General features: G+C 43.8%; 1 protein-coding gene across 1 annotated transcript in view; it reads right to left on the bottom strand.

Moving 5' to 3' along the window:
* RSPO2 (R-spondin 2) overlaps positions 1-26267 on the bottom strand; it is a 123296-nt gene that overhangs the window by 48649 nt on the left and 48380 nt on the right. Inside the window, exon 2 of the mRNA XM_056854477.1 lies at positions 4373-4561. Within this exon, the coding sequence (XP_056710455.1) occupies positions 4373-4561 (189 nt within the window). The remainder of the gene's footprint in view (positions 1-4372; positions 4562-26267) is intronic.

Genomic DNA, 26267 nt, shown 5'->3' with positions numbered 1-26267 from the left:
GGTACCATGGCCGACCCCAATGCGGCCAGGTATGCCAACCGGCCCACAGCGATCCTGCTGTGAGCAACCGGAACGGCGGGCCAGGAAGACACCAGGACGATTGCCACTGGGTGTTTTCGCCCGCTGCTTGGGACGAGGCGGACAGCCTGCCCTTCCTCCTGGGCATATCCTTGAAGCCTCTCCCAAAACCCCATATTGGGATTCCCAGAGTTAGGAAAGCGACCGCTCCCGGCGGCTTTCCCTCCTAACTGACACATCTCCATGCCTATCCGCCCAAGTTGTGACTTGAAGCTAGGGAGGGCGGGTGGGTCAAAAGAAAAGACGGAGTTAGCTGGGGCGGGCCCTCCTCCCTGTTTTATACGAAAATGGGAGGGATAGCCCCGCCCACTCCCAGCTCCCGCCCATGGCCCCCATTGGCTCAGAGCCCTGGGCTCTGGCCAATGGGAAGCTGTTGCTGGGGAGGCATGGACCGGCACGAGCCCCCACGAGCACGCGCAAATGCATGTGTCGGCCGGCTGGCCATTTTGCCTCCCTGCTCCCCGCGCTCTGGCTTACCTCCAGCCGCGGGCAGCAAACCCGGTTCCCGTTGAGGCGGGAACCAGAGCTTATTGTTGGTTGTTTTTCCCTCTCTTTCCCTTCTCCCCAATTCACTACATGCGCCAAGCTGCAGCTACCAGGTCAAGCAAATAACTGGACCACTCCAAAAATCCTACTCCATCTCCTCACCCTCCTCAGCCTTCAGCACTCTGAAGCACTCTTCCTGGGATGCATCATGAACAGTGTTCAGGGTAATGGGGAGATATTTTTTGCCTGTCAATCTAGAAGCTATGTAAGGTTGCCAACCTCCCGGTATTAGATCTCCTGCTAATACAACTGATCTCCAGCTGATCAGTTCCCCTGGAGAAAATGGCCACTTGGGCAATTGGACTCTATGGCATTGAAATCCCTCTCCTCTCCAAATTCTGCCCTCAAAACTTCCAGGTGTTTCCCAATCCAGAGCTGGCAACCCTAAAGCTATGGCTTTCAATTTGAAAGGCCTGCTAGAAGTCAGAAGTGACTTGACAGCACATAACACAAACATACACACACAAATCGGTGCTATTCTCTTCTTGACTTGACCAGCAGTACCCAAGCTCTGATTCCAACCCATGTTGGCACAGAAAACGTTAGTTAGCATAAAACCTGAATGTCAGTTCTGTTATCTCCTCTTCCTTCACCCCCTTCCTTCCCTCCCTCAAATCTTTGTAATCTCTAAAATAGACAGTCACATACCAGAACAACAGACATCCAAATATTACCGTAAGCCCTATATTCACTTAAATGGGTTTGTTTAAAATTAAGGATGTACATTTGAGACATTAACTAATCAAGATCAGTATCAAATATACTGACAAACGCCTACCTGATTTCATTCTGGACAGAGTTGTTAACTCGGAGCATTCTTATTAAATTGAAAAGGAAAAGCTTGAAGGACAGTTGTCAGAGGCACTCTGCATTTAGAATTATTCAGGAGGGTTGAATGAAGCTATCACTGGCCCACTGGGGAGGGCCCATAGCCCAGGGGCAGAGAATCTGCTTTGTATGCAGAAGGCTTCAGGTTCAATCTCCAGCATCTCCACTTAAAAGGATCAGGAAGCAGCTGTGTGAAAGACCTCCAACTCAGATCCTGGAAAGCCACTACCAGTCAGAGTAGATCTTGATACACTAGTGTAAACAAAACTGCCTTAGGCCATTTGTCTATGATTAAGTGGTGGTGGTGGTGGTGGTGAAACCTTTGTGATAATCAGTACCAGGAATTGTAATCACGGCTCTCTAGCTGCAGAACCTGTGCATTTTGGTATTCGAACGACCATGAAAGGAACCACTGTGTAGTTTCTTCCTGCTCTTCAGCTCCATCACTGAGCTCTGCAGCTACCCACCCAGCAAGGGGCAGGTGGCATAAGAGCCAATCACTTACTGGCCCAACTATCACTTTGTTTCCAGATCCCCAGCCCAGAGACTTGGATCTTTCCAAACAAACTCCAATAAATCAGACCAATAACCCACAAATTACATGGCGGTAAATCACTCTGAAACCAATGGGATTTATTTCTACATAATGTGTACAGGTAAGGAGGAGGGGTGGGGTTGCAAATCTTTACCATAAGGACAGTACCACATGCCTTTAATTAAGATATTTCCCAAGCTCCCCTCCCAATTCCTAGCTTTATTGTTACAACTCCATGCTATCTCCCACCGATATTTGAATATACCTTTCCAAAACACATTATTTCCACAAACATGAGCAAGTGGTAACAAAAAACAGCCTGGAAAATAAACTCCGATGTTGCAGAGGTGGTGGGGGTGATTGTCAAAATGGGAAGAGTTCCTGACATCACAATTAAAGCACGCAATGCCTAGGCCAAGATTCCAAAGTGCTTCACAAATGAAATATAGAAGCTATACCCTGGGATCATTTTCATCTCCCAGCCGAAGGCAGCCACATGGTAAATATTAGGCAGTGCACAGCAACAACTGAGAACACAAAGCAGGGAACATCATCTTCACACAGATACCGCAAGTTTAGTAAAAAACAGGCAATATAAGAACTACATATCTATGGACTTGTGCGCAGTACGCAAGCTAGTGTTCCTTTCTGAGGAATGTTAACAACTTCACCAGACTTCGGAACGTGACAGTCTACCTGAAAAACAACAGTTTCGTAAGAGTGGAAACCTCTGTTATTATGCAACCTATGACTCTACAGCCAAGTTATGGCTCAATATGGAACCAAATATGGCTCTTAAAAAAAAGAAAGGAATACAAAATATTTAAATTAAGGTAGTTTCAGGAGGTGTGTTAGTCTGCAGTAAAAGAAGAAGATGAAGAGTTGGTTTTTATATGCCGAATTTCTCTACCACTTAAGGGAGAATCAAACCGGCTTACAATCACCTTCCCTTCCCCTCCCCACAACAGACACCCTGTGAGGTAGGCGGGGCTGAGAGAGCTGTGATTAGCCCAAGGTCACCCAGCTGGCTTCATGTGGAGGGGTGGGGAAACAAATCCAGTTCACCAGATTAGCCTCCGCCGCTCATGTGGAGGAGTGGGGAATCAAACCCGGTTCTCCAGATCAGAGTCCACTGCTCCAAACCACCGCTCTTAACCACTACACCATGCTAGATTCAAGTCCAGTAGCACCTTAGAGACCAACAAGATTTTCAGGGTATAAGCTTTCGTCAGACCTAATGAAGGGAACTTTGATTCGTGAAAGTTGATATCCCATAAATCTTGTTGGGTCTCTAGTGTGCTACTGACTCAAATCTAGCTCTTGAAGTTAGGGTATATTGGAAGGGGATGTAGGATGCTGGAATAGCCATACGTGAAGGGGGAAAGGGCTTCTCAAAGAAATCTTTACTAAAGGGGAAATGGCAGTGGCAAACAGTCGCCAATAATCCAATAGTCAAGCCAGCAAATAGCACAAACATGAAAAGAAATACGTGTGTTAAAATCATCCTGATGCACCTGCAGGACCGCGAATCAGTGTGAAAAGACAACAGAAGAGCATTTCGGTGGCATTCCCCGGCTAAGTAAGAGGTCTTAAAAAGCAAAATGTCATCCTTTACTAGGATAACGATTAAAAAAAACAAGGACAAACACAGAATCAGAACTAAGAGAGATAAAGGGACATCACAAATTCTTAACACAGGGTGTTACCGCACTTTGTATTCCCAGTGATATATTAAGAGTTGGAAAATGTTATAAAAAACATCGCTTTAAAAGAGTTTTTGGATACCACGGCTTATAAATGGTTGGAAGACGTCTTCACAGCTAAAGGGGCCAAACAAAGTGCGAACAGTATTTTTTATAACGTTTTCAAACTCTTAATACATCCTCCTTATTTATGATACTGCCTGGAAACTGGTTCAAGATCTTGCACAAGCAGAAAAACACAAGGGGAGATACAATAGGTATGACTTATTACAAGAGGTTTCTACAGTGTCTTTGCTTCTGTTTCCACTCATGCAAGAGCTTTAGCACAAATGGAAATTTTATGCTGGAGCCGTAACGAAGCGACATAGCAAAGAGATTATTAATGTATAGTGCCCATGGAGCGCAACAGAGAACAGGTGTTTCCATCATGAGTTCACCAATATACTGTCACGGATAGTTGATTATTTTCTGACAAACACAGGAGAGATTTGTTTCAGAGCACTGCTTAGATGAAGGGAAATAATTGGTAAATGTATTAAGCGACGCATTCCATAGACAATAACTGTTGATTCCTTCAGGAAAGACAGCTCGCGATGACGTAGTGTTACCTAAGGAAATATCGCTGTTATGTTCTCCATGGTATACTGCAGACTCAAAAAAAGAGAAAGTAGATAAAACTCACTTGAACATCTGTTCATATCTGGGGCTCGGAGTCCGTAGTACCCTGAAGGGCAGGAATTCAAGCATTCGCCATATTGCCTCATTCCTTCTCTTCTGAGAAAGAAGAACAACTTATGCTGACATCGGATGCATCCGTTGTCTTTAGAGCAAGATAGGCAACCTTTGCAAATGGGATTTGGTCCATAGTTAGCTGTAATTTAAAAAGAGAGAGAGAGAGAGATTACTAATAAAAACCAAGAACAAGTCTTGTTCGCTCCAGCAATTATTATTTGTTGTTCCACATCCCAGATCCTCCTTTGGATCACCCAAAAAATGTAGGCTTCTCCAGAATTGGCCATAGCCTCCAAATCGATACCTAAAGAATGCTTTTTTTGTGATACTGAATGCGACCATTTAGAGGTATAAGGGTCAGCAAGTAGACCGGCTATAAGGCTATTAGATGGAGTTCGAAAATGGAGATGCAACCAAAATCTAATGGCCGAAACCCATGCTCTAGATTCCAAGAGATGGAGTCCCAACTCGGCACATAATGTAAGGTATCCATCTGAATTACGACCAAGAACGACCGCGTAATTCCCTCCTTAAAAACAGTGCTAGAGAAATCTTAGGTAGAAACAAAGGTGAGATGGGAAATTTGTAGGAAGGAAATTTGCTTTGGAAGGGAAAGTTCCATTTCTTTATTACCATGAGGTATGATTTAGCTTGCCAAGATTATTAATAAAATGCATGATATTAAATACAGCTGGAGATCAAAACAAAATTAGCCACAGCTCTGCTAAATGAATCCAGTGAACTACATTTTAACTATACTATACAGATTAATGCATCCCTTCTGCCAGCAATGGAAGACAAATGGGTTCAAATGGGGGAAATGTCTTTTATTTTGTCAAAAGCTCCCCCCGTTATATGTTAGACCATTTATTAATTGCAATATTCACACTGAAAGGGAGCAATCTTTCTATCTGAAACAAAAACATAATATGATTTTAAGCCATTCTCTTCTCAGTCAAATAAAACTTACACCTGTGCATATTATTTCAATAACTTCTAATCTCCTCAATAGCTAACAGGCAAGTCACATTTAATCACTGAGAACAGCAAAGAGCAGATAAAGAGTCTTAAAGCTCATTCCCTGGTTCAGCCGGGACACAAAGAAAACATTATTACAAGTTCTTAAATAAAAATTAATATACTACCTTTCCTCCTCGCAGCTAATGACATACCATAAAAACACAAAAAAACCCTACGACACAGAAACAGTACAGCTCAATATATACTTATTAAACATTAAATTTTATAATACTTTATTTGCAGCCAACCAAATTCTTCTAGTTCTACAGGTGCCTGGAAAGAAGAGCATTCCCTCTCAAGCACCTGTAAAGCACAGCCCAATATACACGTAAAAATTCATACACATCTCAGAAACAATACTGTTCAATATCACTGAAATAATATTGAAATATAATGCAGTATATTCACTGTAGTATTGCACTGTTTTTCTCTGTTTGCTCTCCAGAGCTAAACTATATGTACAATGGAGTTCCTCAACTGGAACTCCAGACAGATTGTTTGGCCTTGAAAATGCAGCCACGGGGAAGGCAAAGAGCTGATCAGGGTAAAAACCCTCCCCTGTTTTAAAATGGGCTCTTTCCTGGTTGCTTTCAGGGGATTTTTTAAAAAAAGGCATGGTGGTCTTGCAAAGAAGCAAGAAAATATTGGAAAATGACACATGGTGAAATGCAAAGAATACTGAAAAACAAATGTATGTTCGATCCAAAAAGCATGTTGTTAAATATTCTGCCAGATAATATGACAAAAATATATAATGAAGTACATGGTGACAGCGGCAAGAGTGGAGTATGCAAGAAAGTGGAAAGCAGAAGAATACCTAGATGTAACTGAATAGACAAATAAAGTAGCAGAATATTCAACTATGGCTAAATTAATGTCTTTAGTGAATAATAGATCAACCCGCATTTATTAAAAATGCAAAGTATTTCTTGAGTATATATTTCTTCACTGATAAAAAATAATAGAATGCTAAAATGTAAGTAAGTAAGACATACGCCATCGAATATGCAATTATAATACTCAAAGAGGGTATAACAGAATTATAGCGTATGTTCCATTATAATGTTAGAATTTGATTTGTATGTTTATATATTTGTATATTTTGTAATATCTGTTTAGAAGAAAAAAAACTTAAAAACACACACACAGGCAAGATGCAGGTACCAGCTGTATTCTGTACCAGGATTTGGAGCAACCTGGAGAAGCGATTTAAATCAGAGAAACAGCATAGGTAGAGTTATTTCCCTTCCTCAGCACTGCAATCCCAATCCATGTCAGGGATCCCATGCCAGTTTTTAGGGACAAGACAGCACACCTAGAGATCCTATCACAAAGCTCATATGTATCACAAAGCCATATGTATCCCTCCCACCAGAACAGCTCTTAGCAGACCAACCAGGAGATTCTGGTCCCAGCCAACAGCCAACCAAGAGATCTGTCCCAAAACTCCAGCAAGCTCAAAATTAAAAACGTCAAACCTCCTCACAACAGAATTCCCAGAAGTGTGGGAAACACAATACCAATCACATTTCATGAAAATTCAAGCGTTTCCACCCACACAATAGCCACTTGGGCTTTGCTCAGATCTTTCTCAAAACTTTGGAGCAAATCAGGTTTGAGAAAAGTTGGAGAAAAGCCGGGGAAACCCTGGGAGATGCACTAATGCACTGGAGAGGCGGGGAGGGGGGGGCACTTCCCAGGAGCATTGAACTCGGGGCAAATAACCCATGTGAAAACACCCCGTAAGTACACCAACTGTATGCACATTGGCTTTGTTAACATGATTAGAACTTCTCCTTTTTCAGTTCACCTATCTAGACCACTGGTTCTCAACCAGGGGTCCGTGGACCCCCAGGGGTCCGCGAGAACTAAATTAAGGTCCACGAAACAAAGTTATAAACCCATAATAAATTAATATTTTCAATTAAAAGTTCTCTATTATAAATATATATATATTCAAATATTATTCTAAGTTTAATGTTTAACTAACAGTTATGATTAAAGTTTATTTTCAAATTCTCGGAATTTTTATTTTGAACCTTGGGGTCCCTGCACCGAACAAAAAAGTCCTAGTGGTCCCTGGTCAAAAAAAGGTTGGGAACCACTGATCTAGACACAGAATAGGTTTGCCAGCTCCAGGTTGGGGGGGGGAAATGAAGATTTGGGGGTGGAGCCTGAGGAGGGCAGGGTTCGGAGAGGGGAGGGGCTTCAATGCCATAGAGTCCAAATGCCCAAGCGGCCCTTTTCTCCAGGGGAACTGATCTCTGCCTCCTAGACATCAGCTGTAATAGCAGGAGATCTCCAGTTACCACCTGGAGGTTGGCAATCCTACAGCATACACACATTCATTATGGAAAGGGATGGGGCAATCTTGCTCCATTTTGTACAAACATTAGCCGTACATACACGTGGAAAACGTATACCTTCTTTAGCTGGCCCCATAATGTGGTACAGTCCCTACATGAGGAATAAAGCATATCAGTGCAAGAGGCCTTAACATAGCTGGCCTTATGAAAAACAAATACCTCGTCGTTGGATTTTTTAAAGCAAGGTCTTTGATCTTCCTACAGTAATAACATTAAATATCTTTATTTTCTTTGTAGCCTCAAGTATCTGTGCCTGCCAAGTGGATTTTTAAGTCCTTAAAAACATTTCAGTTGGTCACCTGAAGAACTAAAGTATTTGTGGCTTCTTGACTTTTAAATGCATATATTTTATGAAGACTTTTTTTTACAAAGCAATATGTGGGGGGGAAAGACATCTTGGAAAAATCTGAAGAGGATTCCCCCCCCCAATGTTACTAATTAGACTTCTAATTAGTAGTCTAATTAGTAGTCACCACAACACCCCCTGCCCTGATATGCATTCTGAGCTGACAACAGTAGCAGTGAATACTATATTGGGGGATTTTAACCCTGCCCATTCTGTCCCACCTGCTTATGTTCCTGCTATGGTTGCCAATCTACAGGTAGGGCCTGGAGACCTCCCAGAATTATAACTGATCTCCAGACTACAGGGATCAGTTCCTCCGGACAAAATGGCTGCTTTCGATCAACCAATACCTTTATTGGCATATTGGTTACAATGACAATCGTATAAAATGGATATTTAGTATATAAAAATACAACTAATAAAATTCATTCATGGTAGCTGTCGGTAAGTTCCGTTCAGTTTCTCGAATTCTCATGGCAGCTAAAAGAAACTTTGCTACTTCTCAGCGGTACAAGAGTGCCAGTCAGCCAAAAGAAAACCCACTTCATCTTTTGCAGAGAGATATAAGATATCTTTTATCAGTGGTTCAATATGAGCTTCCTGTAGAGAATCATCATAGACACAGTGAAGCAGCACGTGGGTCATTGTCTCTGGTAGATTCTGCGAACATGGGCAAGTCCGATTGCAGACAGGGATGTTGTTAAATCTGCCCCACTTCTGGGTAGCAGTGTGTGTGTGAACAAGATCTTGGGGTATGGGTGGACCATAAGCTCAACATAAACACCCAGTGTGACGCAGCAGCAAAAAAGGTTAATGTGATGTTGGGGTTAGATCACAATGGGTAGCCATGTTAGGCTGTCACTAGCAGTAGAAAACAGCAAGAGTCCAGTAGCACCTTAAAGACTAACTGGTTAGTCTTCGTGATGTTGGGGTGTATCAACAGAGGCATAACATCCAAATTGCAAGATGTCATAGTTCCGCTGTACACTGCATTGGGCAGGCTGCACCTGGAGTACTGTGTGCAGTTCTGGAGGCCTCAATTCAAAAAGGATGTAGAAAGGATGCAGCGGGTGCAAAGGAGAGAGACGAGGATGATCAGGGGCCTCGAGTCCAAGCCCTATGAGGAAAGGATGAGTGAGTTGGGAATGTTTAGTCTGGAGAAGAGGAGGTTGAGGGGGGATATGATTGCTGTCTTTAAGTATTTGAAGGGCTGTCACTTAGAGGAGGGCAGGGAGCTGTTCCTGTTGGCAGCAGAGGATAGGACTCGCAATAATGGGTTTAAATTACAGGCAGAAACGAGCCCCGTGGCGCAGAGTGTTAAGCTGCAGTACTGCAGTCAAAAGCTCTGCTCACGACCTGAGTTCGATCCCAACGGAAGTTGGTTTCAGGTAGCCGGCTCAAGGTTGACTCAGCCTTCCATCCTTCCGAGGTCGGTGAAATGAGTACCCAGCTTGCTGGGGGTAAAGGGAAGATGACTGGGGAAGGCACTGGCAAACCACCCCGCAAACAAAGTCTGCCTTGGAAACGTCGGGATGTGACGTCACCCCATGGGTCAGGAATGACCCGGTGCTTGCACAGGGGACCTTTACCTTTACCTAGAAAGGTACCATCTGGATATTAGGAAAACATTTTTTTACACTGAGAGTAGTTCAACAGTGGAATCAGCTGCCTAGGGAGGTGGTAAGCTCCCCCTCATTAGCAGTCTTCAAGCAGAGACTGGACACTTGTCAGGGATGTTCTAGGCTGATCCTGCATTGAGGAGGGTGTTGGACTAGATGGCCTGTATGGCCCTTTCCAACTCTATGATAATATGATTCTATATTTATCATATATGCAACACAGAACTGTCAGGCATACATTCCATGGGATCATTGTGCCTGATGGCCATCAGCCAACCCTTTAATGTAGGATTTCATCCTCTACATGGGTTGAACAGTAGAAGACACTGTAAGCAGGGAAAAGGGACTAGCTAAATTCCAAAAACTCTGACCTGGACGGCCCAGATCTCATCTACGCAGAGGCAGGCAATGACAAACCATCTCTGTTTGTCCCTTGCCTTGAAAACCCTATACGGTCACCATAAGTCAGCTGCAACTTGACAGCATTTTTGACCACAAAATTCTGAATGCCCCCATTTTTGTAGACAGGCAACTATAAGGCCCCAGTTAAGAATCACTGTTCTAACCCAATGCTGTCACCTTTGTCTCACCCATTCTTGCTACTGAAATCTTTTAGCTCAAGATGGCACAACTTGAACCTCATACCTAATACATGGAAAACAGGGGTTGCTGTATCAAGTCCATGCCCAACAGGATTTCAGAGCCTGTTTGGATTGAAGGGAAGACAAGCAACTTGTTTCTCTCGTTTTAGGTGTTGCAGGGGGTTGGAGGGGTGGGGAGGCAGGATATGCCTTAAGTACCAGGAAATGCTTTGGTCAGGAGGACACTCCAGGCAGCATGTTTTTGAAGGAGATTACTATACTTCTTGGGTGGTTACAATGACTTGGCCATACGGTTTATGCCTTTTAACATCAGAGACATAATATAATCACTCAGAAATGCACCGGCTGTCATTACATTTAATTTAATTGCATGCACATGCATACTGAGACATCGAAAGATACACTTGCAATTCTATCCTAGTTGGCAGAACCTATAACTATTGGTTGTTGAATTCTCTTTATTCCCCCCCCCCGCCGCTTTTTACCACATACTCTGCTGACTACAGAACACTCCATTCGGTGCACTGTTGATGTGAACTTATGTCTCATATATTGAAAACTTAATTTGTTTTTGTCAGTCTTTTAATATCTAAAATATTTCAGCTTGCTGCTCTGGACTAACATTAGTCTCGTATGCAGGTGAATAAACAGAGATTTAATTTTTCCCTCTTTGATGGCTTGTTTATTTTGTCTTTTACTGTAAGTTTTAACTTTTTCCAAGCCCCAAAATCTGCAGGGATCCAACCACACGGGATTCCAACACAAACACAGGCCCTAACCCAGATCCACCCAAACAGCCAAAGATGAAAAAAACAAATGTTTCAAGCATTTAAAAAAGGGGGGGGGGAGAGACCAATGCTTAAAAAAATGGAGCAGTATATAAAGGAAACCTGGTTATAGAAACTGAGGTCAGATACTTCATGCTTGGGAGCTGTTAATCATAAAACCGAACGAGAGAGAGATCCTAGACTGTTCAAACATGATTTCATAGGCACCTTGCTTATCCCGATTTAGGATGATAAAAAGAGAATAGAAGAAGCAAGAAAGTTCTGGGGATCTCTGCGCGTGCCATTATTTATACTTCAGCTCTTCCACCCACCCTCTCCATGTCTGGTTTGCAAACTTATTCCTGCCAAAGCGAAGGTTCAGTACAACTTTTGTAAACTTCCAATCCTACAAAGATAGTTGAGTTTGAAAGTATCAGTACCCCCTCTGATTTGCACAACCAGGGCAAGAACTATCGTCTGTGCAATCTGATACTATCCATATTTTCTTGGGGTGTTTACTATGTAGTGAGTGCACTTGGGATAGCGGCCTCAACAGGTCACATTGCAAGTATTCAAATTCTTTGGGTACCCTGCAGTAACCCTTCTGCAGTAACCCTTACTGGCAAGGTAACAAAGGCCTACAATGACCATATTGCACTGCTGATGTGAAACAATGCAGTTTACAATGCCCTAGCACCAACCATCACCTGATTGCTTGGCTGTATGAAATGGCAATTCACAAATCAACTATTATATGGTGGCATTCTTCGTTCTCAGTGATTAGTGTCTCACCAGACAGCTCCCTTCTCAGCTGACATGCTGAAGTTGTTTGGGGATCCACCCAACAGGAAGCAACAGGAGAATGCTGCACAGTTTAGAAAGAGGTGGAAGTATTAGCCAAAAACAGTTCTAAAGCATTTCTAATAGTGAACTTCTGCTATAGAAACTTTTTTCAAATTTTATATAATTATATAATTTTCTATAATTTCCATTTTAAGTTTGGGCAAGTTGTTTCAAACTCCATTTTGAAGTCAGAGCAAAAGTGACACTCCTTTGTTCGACAGGTAAGTATACAAAACGAAGAGTTGGTTTTTATACTCCACTTCCCTCTACCATAAGGAGTCTCAAAGAGGCTTACAATTGCCTCCCCCACCACAACATGAAAGCTCTCTTCAAATGACCTGAAGGACTATCACATAGAATAGAGAAGACTTGCTCTCTGCTGCTCCAGAGAGCAGTACAAGATCTAATGAGCTTTAAGTTACAGGAAAGCAGACTATGGTTAAACATTAGAAGGAAGTTCGCAATTGGTTCCACTTTGATCCATTCTTGCAAATACCTAGAGAAGGTGTTGGGCTCTCTGTCACCTGTGGCTCCTCCCCCCACCCCGCCCCTGGAACACCTCCCTGCACCAGCGCAGCCTCTCTACACCGGTGCGGGTGCCACAGAGAGGCCGCGCCGGCGGAGAGGAGAGGAGCGGCTCCGCGGTGCTTGGGCGCCGGCGGAGCCACCCTCCCTGCCGGTGTAAGTGCGTGTAATCTCGTGATTACACGTTCTTACGCCGCCGGCGGGGTCAGGCCGCCTCCTAAGAGGTTTCGGGGGGGAGGGGCCCTTCAGGAATGGGCTGTTAGTCTCCTACCAACTTTAGGAAGATGTGGCATTTTCCCAACGTGTCCAATAACTTCACTGGCAACTAGAAGTCCTCCCTAGTTTAGCTGATAAGCTTCTCTGTATAGTTTTGCTGGAAGGCTCTTTCCATCTACCATCCCCCAGCACGAATGGACCATCACCTTTGCTCATCAATCTGAGCATTATTTCTTGTGAATGGTTGTCATTTCTTGACTAAAAAAAAAGGCATATGCAGGTCAGGGGGACAAATTGCAAGATTTCAATCCATATGAAATGAATGCTTTTGGTTCTCTTGTTGAGGGACAGAAGGAGAAAGAAGGTTAGAACTGGCTAGCTGCTTGCTACAATGGATATGCTTGGAGCTCTCTAGAAGGACAGCCAGCACAACACCCTTCCTGCTTCTTCTCCCTGCTGGAAGCCACAAGTTTTGGAGCCATCTTAGAAATTTTCTACAAAAAAAGGGTAGACAGTTAAGCATCCATAAGTTCTGAACTCTACCTGGATGTATATCTAGATCCAGAAAGTGTACTTGTACTGCATGTGTTAAGTGTTCGGTTTGCTACCATTTTAATTATATGCTAATTGCTGATTTCATTGTACAATTTAAAAAGTTTTACATTTTTGGATTCAGATTTGTACTTTCACCCTCTGGGTATCTACCAGGTTGTTTCCCCACTGAGTTTCTTTTGTTCCTTACACAGAAGACTATAAAAGGTGCCCTAGCCAGAGAAGGAGCCCTGTGGCATAGAGTGGTAAGCTGCAGCACTGCAGTCCAAGCTCTGCTCATGACGTGAGTTCTATCCTGACGGGAGTCAATTTCAGGTAGTCGGCTCAAGGTTGACTCAGCCTTCCTTCCTTCCGAGGTTGGTAAAATGAGTACCCAGCTTGCTGGGCGTAAAGGGAAGATGACTGGGGAAGGCACTGGCAAACCACCCCATAAAAACAAAGTCTGCCTAGTAAACGTCGGGATGTGACGTCACCCCATGGGTCAGGAATGACCTGGTGCTTGCACAGGGGACCTTTACCTTTACCTAGCCAGAGAAAGGTACTTTAAGTGGTCTAAGTATCTGAAATTCTAGATAGTGGAAGCAGATCATTTTTAAAAGGTTTTGGACCCTTGGCTGGGTTGGGAGACAGCAAGTGTTTCGAAGTGCAGGAAATATGGGCTGAAAAGCACTCTGCACACCCCTAAAGGCTGGCCAGCAGTAGTTCACAAACACCATTTTGCAAGGTCTACCAGATTTTTAATTTCAGCAGGCTTTTGACTAGCTAGCTTCTGACAATTACCTTTGCATTCTGACCTGTGATCTATTTAAATTTTGAATTTTATTGTCTGCATCGGCTGTGTTTTAAACTGTGCACCGCTTTCAGCAACACAAAAGTGCTATACAGACAATTAATAGATTTAGTTGTATTTCACAGTACTGTCACAGGAAAACCTGTCGAAGAATGCCACGTAAAACATATGTGAATAAGTGAAACAGATCCGCTCAACTTCACAGTACGGTTTTGCAGAACAAGCCATTGTGAAGAAGGTGTGTGCAATGCACCCCATGTGTTGTCCACTCGGTTTTCCACTCACACTTCTCTTGCTGCAAAACACACCCCTCTTCCCCACAAACAAAGACCAGATGTCCCAGGTGCACTTCACACCGAGAACTGGAGCCTACTTTGGCAGAAGTCCTCCTAAATTACATAATTCCTAGTGTTAGGGAGAGGTAGCTTCTTGCGCTTCCACTTCTACTATTGAAGCCAAACATAGATACAGACAGCTCCTAGGCAGATGGGTTGTGTGCAGACACTGATAAAGAATTTTCTAACAGAGCGGTTCCTCAGTGGAACAGACTTCCTCGGGAGATGGTAAGTGCTCCTTCCCTGGAGGTTTTTAAGCAGAGGCTAGATAGCCATCTGTCAGCAATGCTGATTCTATGACCTTAGGCAGTTCATGAGAGGGAGAACATCTTGGCCATCTTCTGGACATGGAGTAGGGGTCACTGGGTGTGTGTGGGGGAGGTAGTTGTGAATTTCCTGCATTGTGCAGGGGGTTGGACTAGATGACCCTGGTGGTCCCTTCCAACTCTATGATTCTATGAAAACTATCCAATTCAACCACAGACAACCACTTGTTGCACTGTCCTAGCCATAGGTCATGCCAAACCAAACATACCTTTGGAAGAAAACAGACAGATACCTGTATTTAATTATACCATGATTAACAAATAAGCCCACAGAGTTCAAAAGATCAGACAGCAACCTACCACATGAGTGTTAAAGTAGCCTTCTTCTTCTTCTTCTAGTTGTCTGTACAAAAGAAGCTAACAAATATTCATGGCTGGTGGGACAGACCAAGAATAAATATGGAACATATTTGTCTCTCTAGTACAGGGGTGGGGAACCTTTTTCCCGCCAAGGGCCATTTGGATATTTATAACATCATTCGTGGGCCGTACAAAATTATCAACTTAAAAATTAACCGACCAATACGTTTCTCCATGGCCCAGGTGGGAAAGGGTTAACACAGTTTCTTGGGCAGTCCTTGCAGCTCCATAGCTAACGATTCTTCTGCAAGGGGGGAAAAGGGTTTCTTTTCTCTGCAAAACAAACTCACATCTGCCTTGAATAGAGGCTATTCTTGTCCGTGGGAGGGGGCGGATCATCAGTCTTAATCCTTCTGAGCTAGAGATCGGCCAGGAACCACGAAGGGCCAGACCAAATGATTTCGAGGGCCTTAAATGCCCCCCGGGCCTGACGTTCCCCACCCCTGCTCTAGTAAATGTCAGGATGTGACATCACCCCATGGGTCAGGAATGATTTGGTGCTTGCACAGGGGACTACCTTTTTCCTTTAGTAACCAAGAAAATAACTTCCATCTAGTTTCATCCATAATTCCTCCAATAACCCACCCACCTCCCAAATTCCTGAGAAGCAATGCTGGAGTTGGGGTAGCCCCTCAACAAAAATTCCATGACATCACCGGGAGCTACAGTAAGGAGGGGAGAAAACTGACCCATCTCCTTCCTTCTTCTGGCAAACAAAACAAACCAGAGCTGCTTTCTGTTGCTGCAAAGAAAATGGTGCAATTTTGCTCAAGTCCTTCTCCTTATTACAACCCCCCCCCCCAAAAAAAGCTTCCTGCCCCAGACCCTCCAGCACTATATTTTTAGGAGTCTGAAGAGACTGCTGAAGAAAAGGAAAGGCACCACAACAAACCTTGTGCTTGCATTTTGCATCCCCCCCAGGTTGTGAATAGCACAACCAAATGAACAACGAGCAACACACCAGGTTCCACAAATTCCATGGGACGTTGAGTATCGACACGAATGGCTGAAAGCATTTGCCGGATGAGGAAAAGCAGGCCTTTGGGGCAAATGACAAGGCGGGATTAACACATAATAGACAGAAAATAGAGTGGGCTCATTCTGAGACAACCACCAAAAGGGCTCTACCGAGCACTTCTCTCTGTCTCGATGTTTACGTGTATGCATTAACGTGAAAGAGAAAGAAAGAGACAAGTTCGTAAACTGAATGTGCATGCTGGTCAGCAATGTAGGTTTTATATTTACTTTACAAACTGCTTTCAGTAGAGGATGTTTTAGGCTTCATGAGTGAGAATTCCCTGGTCAGTGAGTGAGTGGGAAACACTGGCAAATGAAGTTCAGTGTAGGTGAGGGTAAGGTGATGCACACTGGAACAAAACAAAAAAATAACTTTAAACAACCCAGTGTGACACAGCGGAGAAGGAGGAGGAGAAGAGGAGTTTTTTTTTTAATGCTGACTTTCTCTACCACTTAAGGAAGAATCAAACCAGTTTACAATCACCTTCCCTTCCCCTCCCCACATAAGACACCCTGTGAGGTAGGTGGGGCTGAGCGAGTGTGACTAGCCCAAGGTCACCCAGCTGGCTTCATGTATAGGAGTGGGGAAACAAAACCGGTTCACCGGATTAGCCTCGGCCGCTCATGTGGAGGAGTGGGGAATCAGACCTGGCTCTCCAGATCAAAGTCGACCGCTCCAAACCACTGCTCTTAACCACTACACCACGCTGGCTCTCAGCAAATGCTGTGCTGGGGATTATTATGAAAGGGATTGAAAATAAAACAGCCAATATTATAATGTCACTGTATAGAGCTATGGTACAGCCTCATTTGGAATGCTGTGTGCAGTTCTGGCCACTATGTCTCAATAAGGACATTGCAAAGCTGGAACAAGTACAGAAGAGGATAACCAGGGGGGTTGGTGCACCGTTCCTAGGAGGAAAGGCTGAAGAATCTGGGACTTTTCAGTTTAGAAAAGCGATGACTGGGAGAGACATGATAGAGGTTTTTGTATAGGGTACAAAGAGTGGATAGAGAGAACTTTTTCTCCCTCTCCCAAAATACTAGAACTCGGGGGCATCCAATGAAGTTGATGAGCAGTAGATTCAAGATGGACAAAAGCAAACACTTTTTTACTCAGTGAAGGATAAAAATGTGGAATTGGCTGCCAGGTGATGTAGTGATGGCCACTGGCATAGACAGCTTAAAAAGGGGGTTAGGCAGACTGATGGAGAATAGGTCTATCAGTGGCTACTACCCATGGTGACTAAGGAGAACCTCCACATGCCGAGGCAGTAAACCTCTGAATCCCAGTGCCAGGAGGCAACATCAGGGGAAGGCCTTGGCCTCTATATCCACTTGTTGGCCCTCCAGAGGAACTCACTGACCACTGCATGAGACAGGATGTTGGACTAGATCCGTGTTGGCGAACCTATGGCACGCGTGCCACTTCCGGCACGCGTAGCCCTCTCTGCCGGCACGCGCGGTTCCTCCAAGCCGCTGGCCTTTCCGGCTCTGCCCCGCCCCGGGTGATCTCTAACCAATAGAGATCAGTTCCCCTGGAAAAAATTGCCACTTTGGCAATTGGACTCTATGGCACTGAAGTCCTTTCCCAAACCCCGCCCTCCTCAGGCACCACCCCAAAAACCTCCCACTCATGGCGAAGAGGAACTTGGCAACCCTAGCCTCTCCCTCTGGGCCCCCTCTGGGGGTGGTATTCAGGTTAAATTGCCGCATTGGCACTCGGCGATAAATATGTGGGTTTTCGGTTGCAGTTTGGGCATTCGGTCTCTAAAAGGTTTGCCATCACTGGACTAGATGGACCACTGACCTGATCCAGCAATGCTCTTCTTATGTTCTGGTCATTCTCAAAAAATAGATCACAGGCTGTAACTGGCTATCACTCCACTACCAAAGGGAAACCTAGAAACAGAACTTCTCATACAGCCGAACTATCTCAGTATTCTTGGGGGGAAGCCAGAATACTTAAACTGGTATAGAGGTTTGTTTTTAGCATGACACTAGGACAAAAAGAGAAGAACCACTGCTGTACCAAAGATGTTTGCCTTTGTAGCAAGAAATACAAGTTCAAATCCCTACTAGCTCTATCATTCCCCTTGGGAACGTTTCTAATCTTTACAAAGTTGTTGCAGGCCTAAAAACCAATTCAGATTTGAATTCTTATGAAGATATGTTTTAGTAGTGCTTAAACTGTTTGTGTTGGGTTTTTTATTGATGCTGGGTTAAATGCTGGTTTTTAGGAATTTCTAGGACAATTACAGTGCATTCCTATTGAGAGTTTCTGCAGTCTAAGCTCATTCATTTCAATGGGCTTAGACTGCAGTAACTCTCCTTAGGAATGCACTGTTAGGGTGGACAGCTATAGTTTTTAAAGTCATTTTATGGCACTTTTAAAGCACACATTTATTGAAACGAACTGAAGAGCAGCAGATGAAAGGATATAACAACCAAATGAACAAATAATAAATTACAACACCAGTCAGAATAATATACATAGTAAGAAGGGGTGTCTCTTAACCACATTACCAGTTGCTTTAGAGGCTTGCCAACTTTGGATCTCAAAAACACTGACCCGGCAATAGAATGGGAAGAGGAGCAGCGTGAGCTCTGGTATATCAGACATAGACCCAAGCCAAAACCTCATAGTTTATGGAGATGGCATCAGCTGGTAGATTCTGGGTAACACTTGGCAGAATTTGGATTCTCCTGGCTTTTAATGCCCAATTATGTGTTTCTCAAACCTGGCAATTCTAGCATTCACTCATATTATTAACTTGTTACCCCGAACAGAAGCATAGTCTCATAGATAGCATGAAAAATGGGTAGAAAGTAAAACTGTTGTCCCAGTCAGTTTGCGCCAAAAAACATAATCTAAGAACACAGAGCTACCCCACATTCTGATATGATTTGAGCTGCGAAGGAAGACATGTTCTTCAGAGGGCTTCCTGCCTGATGTTTGTTTCTTCAAGTATGATCAAGCCCAAATGTAGGCATGTTTCAGAAGCATTCTTTAAAAAAAAAAAAAACAACTGCACTGGGAGTGGTTATAGGGCCAGCATAGGTATATGTAGGTCCCCTTAGTCACCGGCACGGGATGGGGTGTTAAGGTTGCCAGATCAGGTTGGGAAACTCCTGGACATCTGGGGGTGGAGCCTGGGGAGGACCGGGACCTCAGTGGGGCACAATGCCATAGAGTCCAACCGCCAAAGCATCCATTTTCTCCAGGGGAACTGATCTCTGTAGTCTGGAGAAGAGCAGTGATTCTGGGGGATTCCCAGGTCCCACCTGGAGGCTGGCATCCCCAGGTGTGTGAGAGGGAAATGTTTTCACGTCTGTATGTTTTATCTAGATATCTGCTGCTATGAGGGGGACGAGGCAGGTTTGACAGGGTAAAAATAAATCATTCTCGGAGGCCAAGAAAAACATTTAAACAGCAGCTATAATCGCTTGATTACAGAGCAACGCAGTGAAAAATGGGTAGCAAGTAAAAATGACTGACTGGGATAACATTTTTAGTTGCTGCCCATTTTTCACTGCATTGTTCTGTTACTGCTCCCTTCTTAGGAAGGCCCAGGTCCCAATAGGAAATTTAAGGCACATAATTATTATTTTTCCCCAAAAAGGTTTTCTGGTTAAGTTCAAAGTACTTCATATGTATCAAAGTCAGGCCGATGTAGGACACTTTGAAACTCCTACCCCTTTTCCTTTAAAGTATAATTATTACTGCTTTGAAGCCGAATTCCATGGATACATAAAGCCTGTACGATTTCCCTTTGGAACCATATTCCTTTTGAACTCTCTCCGGCCTCCTAAACACCAGCACTAAAATAGAAGAAGATTTTGAACACAATCTATAAATTAACACAAAGAAGGAAAAAATTGAGTTTTGGGTTGTTGTTTTTCAGACAGCTGTTCTAGAAAACAAGCATGCGAGTTTACTTTCAATGCTAAGATTTGAAAACGCTCAAAACATGAACATAAGATGCTCAATGCGGAAAAGCTACATTAAAAGAACAGTGCCTTCTCTCTGAAGCCCTTATTTCCTAAAAGAAACAAGGCTCTAGCCAACTTTAATTATACTTTCCTCCAACTGGAACACTCCATAAGTCTTAAATCCCTTACTTAAGTTTTATTGCCAGTCATTAAGCAGAACAGAAGTTGCTTTTCCAAAAGACAAATGCTGTTTAAACATTAGGAACCGTGAGTCAATAGATAAACTACTTCATCTAACATGCAGTCCGGTCAATTTCTTACATACTGAAAATAGAAGATTTTCCTTAAACGGTTATATTTTTGGACAAAGATTAATCTCTGATTGAAAGCATTAATGTCATTTATAGTTTCAGGTGGGGAGCCATATTGGTCTGCAGTAGAACAGCAAGATTTGAATTCCAGCACCTTAAAAATGAACAAGATTTCCAGTTTATAAGCTTAAAGTTTAGACAGCCAAAGGTTCCTGGGGAAGGAAGCTTTGACTCTCAAAAGCTTCTACCCTGGAAATCTAGTTGGTCTTTAAAAGGTTCTAATGGACTTGAAAGTGAATGTCATTCATAGTGACATCCCTTTGAGATACTTTACAAAATCCAGATCATTTTCTGCAAAAGAAAAAAAGAAAGAAAAAAAGAAAGAAATCTGTGCATTCCTGAAGGGGAGGGGTGAGTAGGCTTAAGAGCTGGCGTAACCACGCGGCGGCGTAAATGCCCACTTATCCTGGGATAACAGGCACTTGCGCCGCCACGGAGGGCATCCTTGCCAGCCTCGGGAAACCACGCCACATCATGGGACTTGGGCGCTGGTGGAGCCTTCTGCCAGCATTCTCCCTGTGCAAATCCCCCCGCTGGCGTCCCGGGAGGTGTTCCGGGGGCAGAGCTGCCTTTAGGCAGCTTCCAAACCCCTTTTGCCCCGGGAATGCCTTCCAGGATGCCGGCGGTCCTACGTCACCTGTTTAGGTGGCACAGGCCCACTTTCCCCTGTGGTGGGGGGGAGCCTTTTTTCCTGTTTTTAGTTTGGAAAAAAGGGGTTTTTCCCCCTCCGCAGTGGCCGGAAAGCTTCTGAGGAGGCTTCTGAGCTGCACTGTAACAGCCACCATGGTTTGCGCCCCCAACCCCAGGAATGGGCTCTATCTGATAAAATAGAAGCCAAACAGGAATGAATTAAAAAGTTCTCACTTGTAATTAATTAACATTATGCTAGACACTACCATATATATATGCAGAAAGGTTCATGTGTGCATTGAATAACTTTAACATTTTTGATCTGGAAACACTGCCTGGAAGCAGATTCATCAGATTTCAACAAAAAAATCCTGTCTCATAAGCCCTTTTGTCAGTTGTCACAATTTTGGTGCTCCTGCTTTGCGTACTGGGAGAGCACACTCCATGTGCTCAATACACACATTTACCATTTTGTCTGAATGTGCATTGTGCATATTTTCCATCTCTAGAATGTGTAAATGCAGAGCCTCAAAAATGTGGTATTTAAGTCACATGTACCAAAGCTGGAAAATACCTGTGCTGCCCTGTGAATAGAGGATGCCAACCACGCACATTGAGAAGGTTGCACATGAGGTAGAGATGCTACAATCAACATGCTTGGAATCCTGGTCAGCACATGAAAATACAAGTCTCAAATATGCATGGCTTAACATACATGAATGGAATTGCATCAGGAGAATAAAAAGTGCAAAACAGACACAGAGAATCCATACTTTTTTTAATCCTTACTGGTCCCCCCTCCTTGAGATCTCCAGAATGAGAGATCAGCATCAAAACTGCAGGAACATTTTGCAAACTTTCATTTCTAACACAGTGCCCTATCGTTCCTACTTTTAGAGTAACAATTGCTTGCATTCCCACTGAATTCTGTGTGCATTCTTTCTGTGGAAAGGAGCTGGTGAGGACACTTAGAGAATCAATTCCTAGTGACAACTGTCTATCCCAGAAAAGGCTTTGTGCATGCAGGATCCAGGAAAAGTTACTTCAAGAGAAATTGCTAGCAACACTCTTCCTTCATTCACAAAGAAGGCATCCTAACAGAATCCAGAAATCAATCAAGGTTTCCAATCACTGCATTAGAACAAATCCTATAGACTATGAAATGATTGAAGGGGAAGTTCACCTCTCCACAGTCCACTAGAAGAAGCTAAATGTGTCTTAAATTTATTTTATTGTGCCCCATGTTATGTACCAACGTCAATTTGGACTTGTCTGAAACCATGTAATGCAGTCAACGTCAGTGGTAGTCTAAAAATAAACCCTGTTGGGTGTCACAGTGACAGCCTGTCTGAACCTTGAGGCTATTTTATGCTGGCACTCCAAATCCAATTTTCAGCTAATTTTCTAAAGTATTACAAACTTGGAGACACATTTGGGTTAAAAATACAGGAAGGGGAAACACATCCTTGGATGTAGCCTTTTAAAAAAAATCTCACCCACCTGCCAATGTTTCTGTATATTACATGGGGAAATCTGGCATGGTAAAATGCCTATTAGTTGACTCTTCTCTCCCTTTGCTTTCAAGTTCAGCTTCAAGCAAACTCAGAAGGGTACACATGCTTCCCGAAGGAGCAGCAAACACACATGAACACATGAAGCTGCCTTATACTGTATCGGACCCTTGGCCCATCAAAGTCAGTATTGTCTATTCAGACTGGCAGTGGCTCCCACATGAAAACATGAAGCTGCCTTATACTGAATCAGACCCTTGGTCCATCAAAGTCAGTATTGTCTTCTCAGACCGGCAGTGGCTCTCCAGGGTCTCAGGCAGAGGTCTTTCACATCACCTCCTACCTGACCCTTTTAACTGGAGATGCCGGGGATTGAACCTGGGACCTTCTGCATGCCAAGCAGATGCTTTACCACTGAGCCACAGCCCCTCCCCTGAGGGTACTTTCCTCAATCCCATAAGACAAGACTTTGCAAAGACCCGGCTATGGAAAAGGAAGTGTGCAAGCACTGGCCCTTGAAAGGGCTTTCAGGCCCTGTTCATCTTCTCAGCCAAAAAGGATATGCAGCCAAGCTCAGTCAAACTGAAAAAGAAAAAATTCCACAGTCATATGTCCAGCTCAACAGCAGATTGTGATGGAATAGCTGACAAAAGCCAAAATGTCAGCCAAACTTGGAAGAGCTGAAGTCATGTACAACAGATGTCCTGGAGGAGCTGCCGAATGTTGACAGGAAGCAAGGCAGAACATGAAGAGAATGGCAAGAAAGAAGTGGCATGTGCATAAGAAGGAAAAGTGAAGAAACACACCCAGCTGAAAGCCAAAAGAAAAAGAAAAGCAGACAAAATACACTGGGTACCATTGCTTTATCGTTCATAGGTCAGTCTCTAGCCCTTTTCAGGAGTTACAACCACGTGTACCGGAAGCCTACTAACGGGAGTACATACAACCTGTGTTACGCCTGATATGCCTGAATATGCAAGGTTGCCATTTTGAGTGAAGAGATTTGTGGATCCTCTATTGCAGTGGTTCCCAAAGGTGGGCAGTACCACCCCCTGGGGGGCGGTGGGATTACCTAGGGGGGCACTAAGAGGAATGGGGCAGAAGGGGGGTGCTACAGGTGGCCCCCTTCAACTGTGTTGTTCACTAATTCACAATAGATCAAGCTATGGCACCATGCTGGCAAATTTAATGGAAACTATCAGAATTTTTTTTCCAGACTTTGAAGAGCTGGGACCACTGGATCAAATTCATCAGTTTTGTTGAATAAATTTCAACTGAAAAGTTTTAATTTGATTTTGAATAGATGTGCAATTAATTGATACAGTTTTGAAATTTTATTGTTATTATCTTCTTTAGTGTGTCATGCAAACCCCTATTTTGAATAATGCTTTTTACAGGATAGCGTAGGGGGCGCTGGGGTGGAGTTTGTGGAACCAAGGGGGCGGTGGTCAAAAAGGTTTGGGAACCACTGCTCTATTGTAAGGGTTGCACGCAGCATATACCAAAGCTCTTCAGAAAATCCATGCGATGCTCTCTTCATATGCAACGGCAACTGCATGTACCACGGATGTTCAGAAATATCATGGGTATCATATGCTGCTGTTACACATGGTTGTAACATGTGAAAAATTCTTCCATATTGTTAGGAACCTGCATGTTAAGCTTCTCTAAGCACCAAGAACAAAGTACCTAATGTCTCAATTTGCGAACTGCCATTTGCCTGTGATGCGCTGCACTTGAACAAGGCTGGCTACCAACGCTCACAACTCATGTTTCATATGTTTAGTCCATGTGCGCAATCACAGTTAGCAACAGAGTTCCTGCTGCTTCAGCTTTCCCCCCCCAAAAGCTCAGCATGCAGACACAAGATGCTGGCACTACTCTAAGTCATCTCTCATCCACAAAGGGTTTTGGAAGGGAATGAGCTCTTTATTAATTTGTGCCAGGCTCTGGGGAAGGAAGAAACAGCTGAAATCCTTATAGGTACTTCCTTGCTCAATGTTCTTAAGGAAGGCAAAAGTAGAAACTACTCTTTTAGAGGATGCAACAGCCAGGCATGAAAGACCATCCTTATCTTTCCCTCCACGTATGCCAGACGACTCGAGGTGGGGGGGGAGATCTGGGGGCACCTGCAAATACTGCCTGGCTACTAAAACAAGCCAAAAATGGTGCACCCCCTGGAGTCAGTCAACACGGAGAAAGCCAAATGTTGGTCATAAGGATGTTCGTAAAACATGACTTAAGAGACTTTGATGTGAGTTAGTGAGGAAACGCTGGCAAGCAATGGAAACATCTGTCATTAGACCTTGGGATGACATACAAAGCTGATGAAAAATTGCTCCTATAAATCCAGAATAAGCAAGTGTAAGCTTGTGACACTGTGTATCACCACGACTTTCCCAATGACGTTGACAGATGCAGCACCCAGGGAAGTGCTGCCAAAGCTGGACTGGACATTTCAGTAAAGAAATGTGTTTCAAATTAGTCCATCCAATGAAGTGCTACAAGTTCGTTACTGCATGAAGATTGACAACTGTCCTATTACTCCAACAAGAAGAAGAGTTGCATTTTATATGCTGACTTTCTCTACCACTTAAGGGAGACTCAATCTGCCTTACAATCACCTTCCCTTCCCCTCCCCACAATAGACACCCTGTGAGGTAGGTGAGGCTGAGAGAGCTCTAACAGAGCTGTAACTTGCCCAAGGTCACCCAAGCTGGCTTCGTGTGTAGGAGTGGGGAAACAAATCCAGTTCACCAGATTAGCCTCTTCCGCTCACGTGGAGGAGTGGGGAATCAAACCCGGTTCTCCAGATCAGAGTTCAAAGCTCCAAGGAGAAGCCTTGCTATTCTAAACTTACTTTGTCCACCAAAGAATAAAACAAGAATTCATACATTCAAATTCCCTATTGAAAATCCACTATCTTGTGCCACTGGGATTTCTACATTTTCGCACCAAGTAAACATGGGAGTGTTCTTGTGTGTGCTAGAGTCACTGTCACTGATTGATGGGTTTTAGGGCAGCTTTGAAGGATACAAAGGTATCACCTAAGTCTCTTAATCAAGGGAAGCAAAGAATGAAGAACCTCATCAGCTACTCCTCTATCTGACTTTTGAGGTTCGTCAAGCTCTTTGTAAACAAGCAATATCATCCTGGCATTAAGTATGAAAAGATGGGGCTCCTGGATGCTTGTTTCACACTTGAGCCCCTTCTGCCCAAAGTCCCACCTGAGACAGAATATACCCTCATGCACTTTTATGCTGCTTGATCTCTCATCATGATTTCTTCCTCCTACTTATCTCCCATATCTGCTGGAGCTTGGAAAGGAGCCTACTCAGTCCTTGCAGAGAGGAGGAGAAGGAGATTTGGTTTTTATATGCCGACTTTCTCTACCACTTAAGGAAGAATCAAATTGGCTTACTATCACCTTCCCTTCCCCTCCCCACAACAGACACCCTGTGAGGTAGGTGGGGCTAAGAGATCTAAGAGAGCTGTGACTAGCCCAAGGTCTCCCAGCTGGCTTCGTGTGTAGGAGGGGGGAAACAAATCCAGTTTACCAGATTAGCCTCTGCCACTCATGTGGAGGAGTGGGGAATCAAACCCGGTTCTCCAGATCAAAGTCCACCGCTCCAAACCACCGCTCTTAATCACTACACCACGGTGGCTACTTCCTGGCTCTCTCCCCCCCAAATCTGGCTGCCCCTGGCCTGACTTTT

This window comes from Euleptes europaea, chromosome 8 (genome assembly GCF_029931775.1).
Source record: "Euleptes europaea isolate rEulEur1 chromosome 8, rEulEur1.hap1, whole genome shotgun sequence".
Classification (NCBI taxonomy): domain Eukaryota; kingdom Metazoa; phylum Chordata; class Lepidosauria; order Squamata; family Sphaerodactylidae; genus Euleptes; species Euleptes europaea.
Note: the sequence above shows the minus strand (reverse complement) of the source record. Positions and strands in the feature narration are given on the sequence as shown.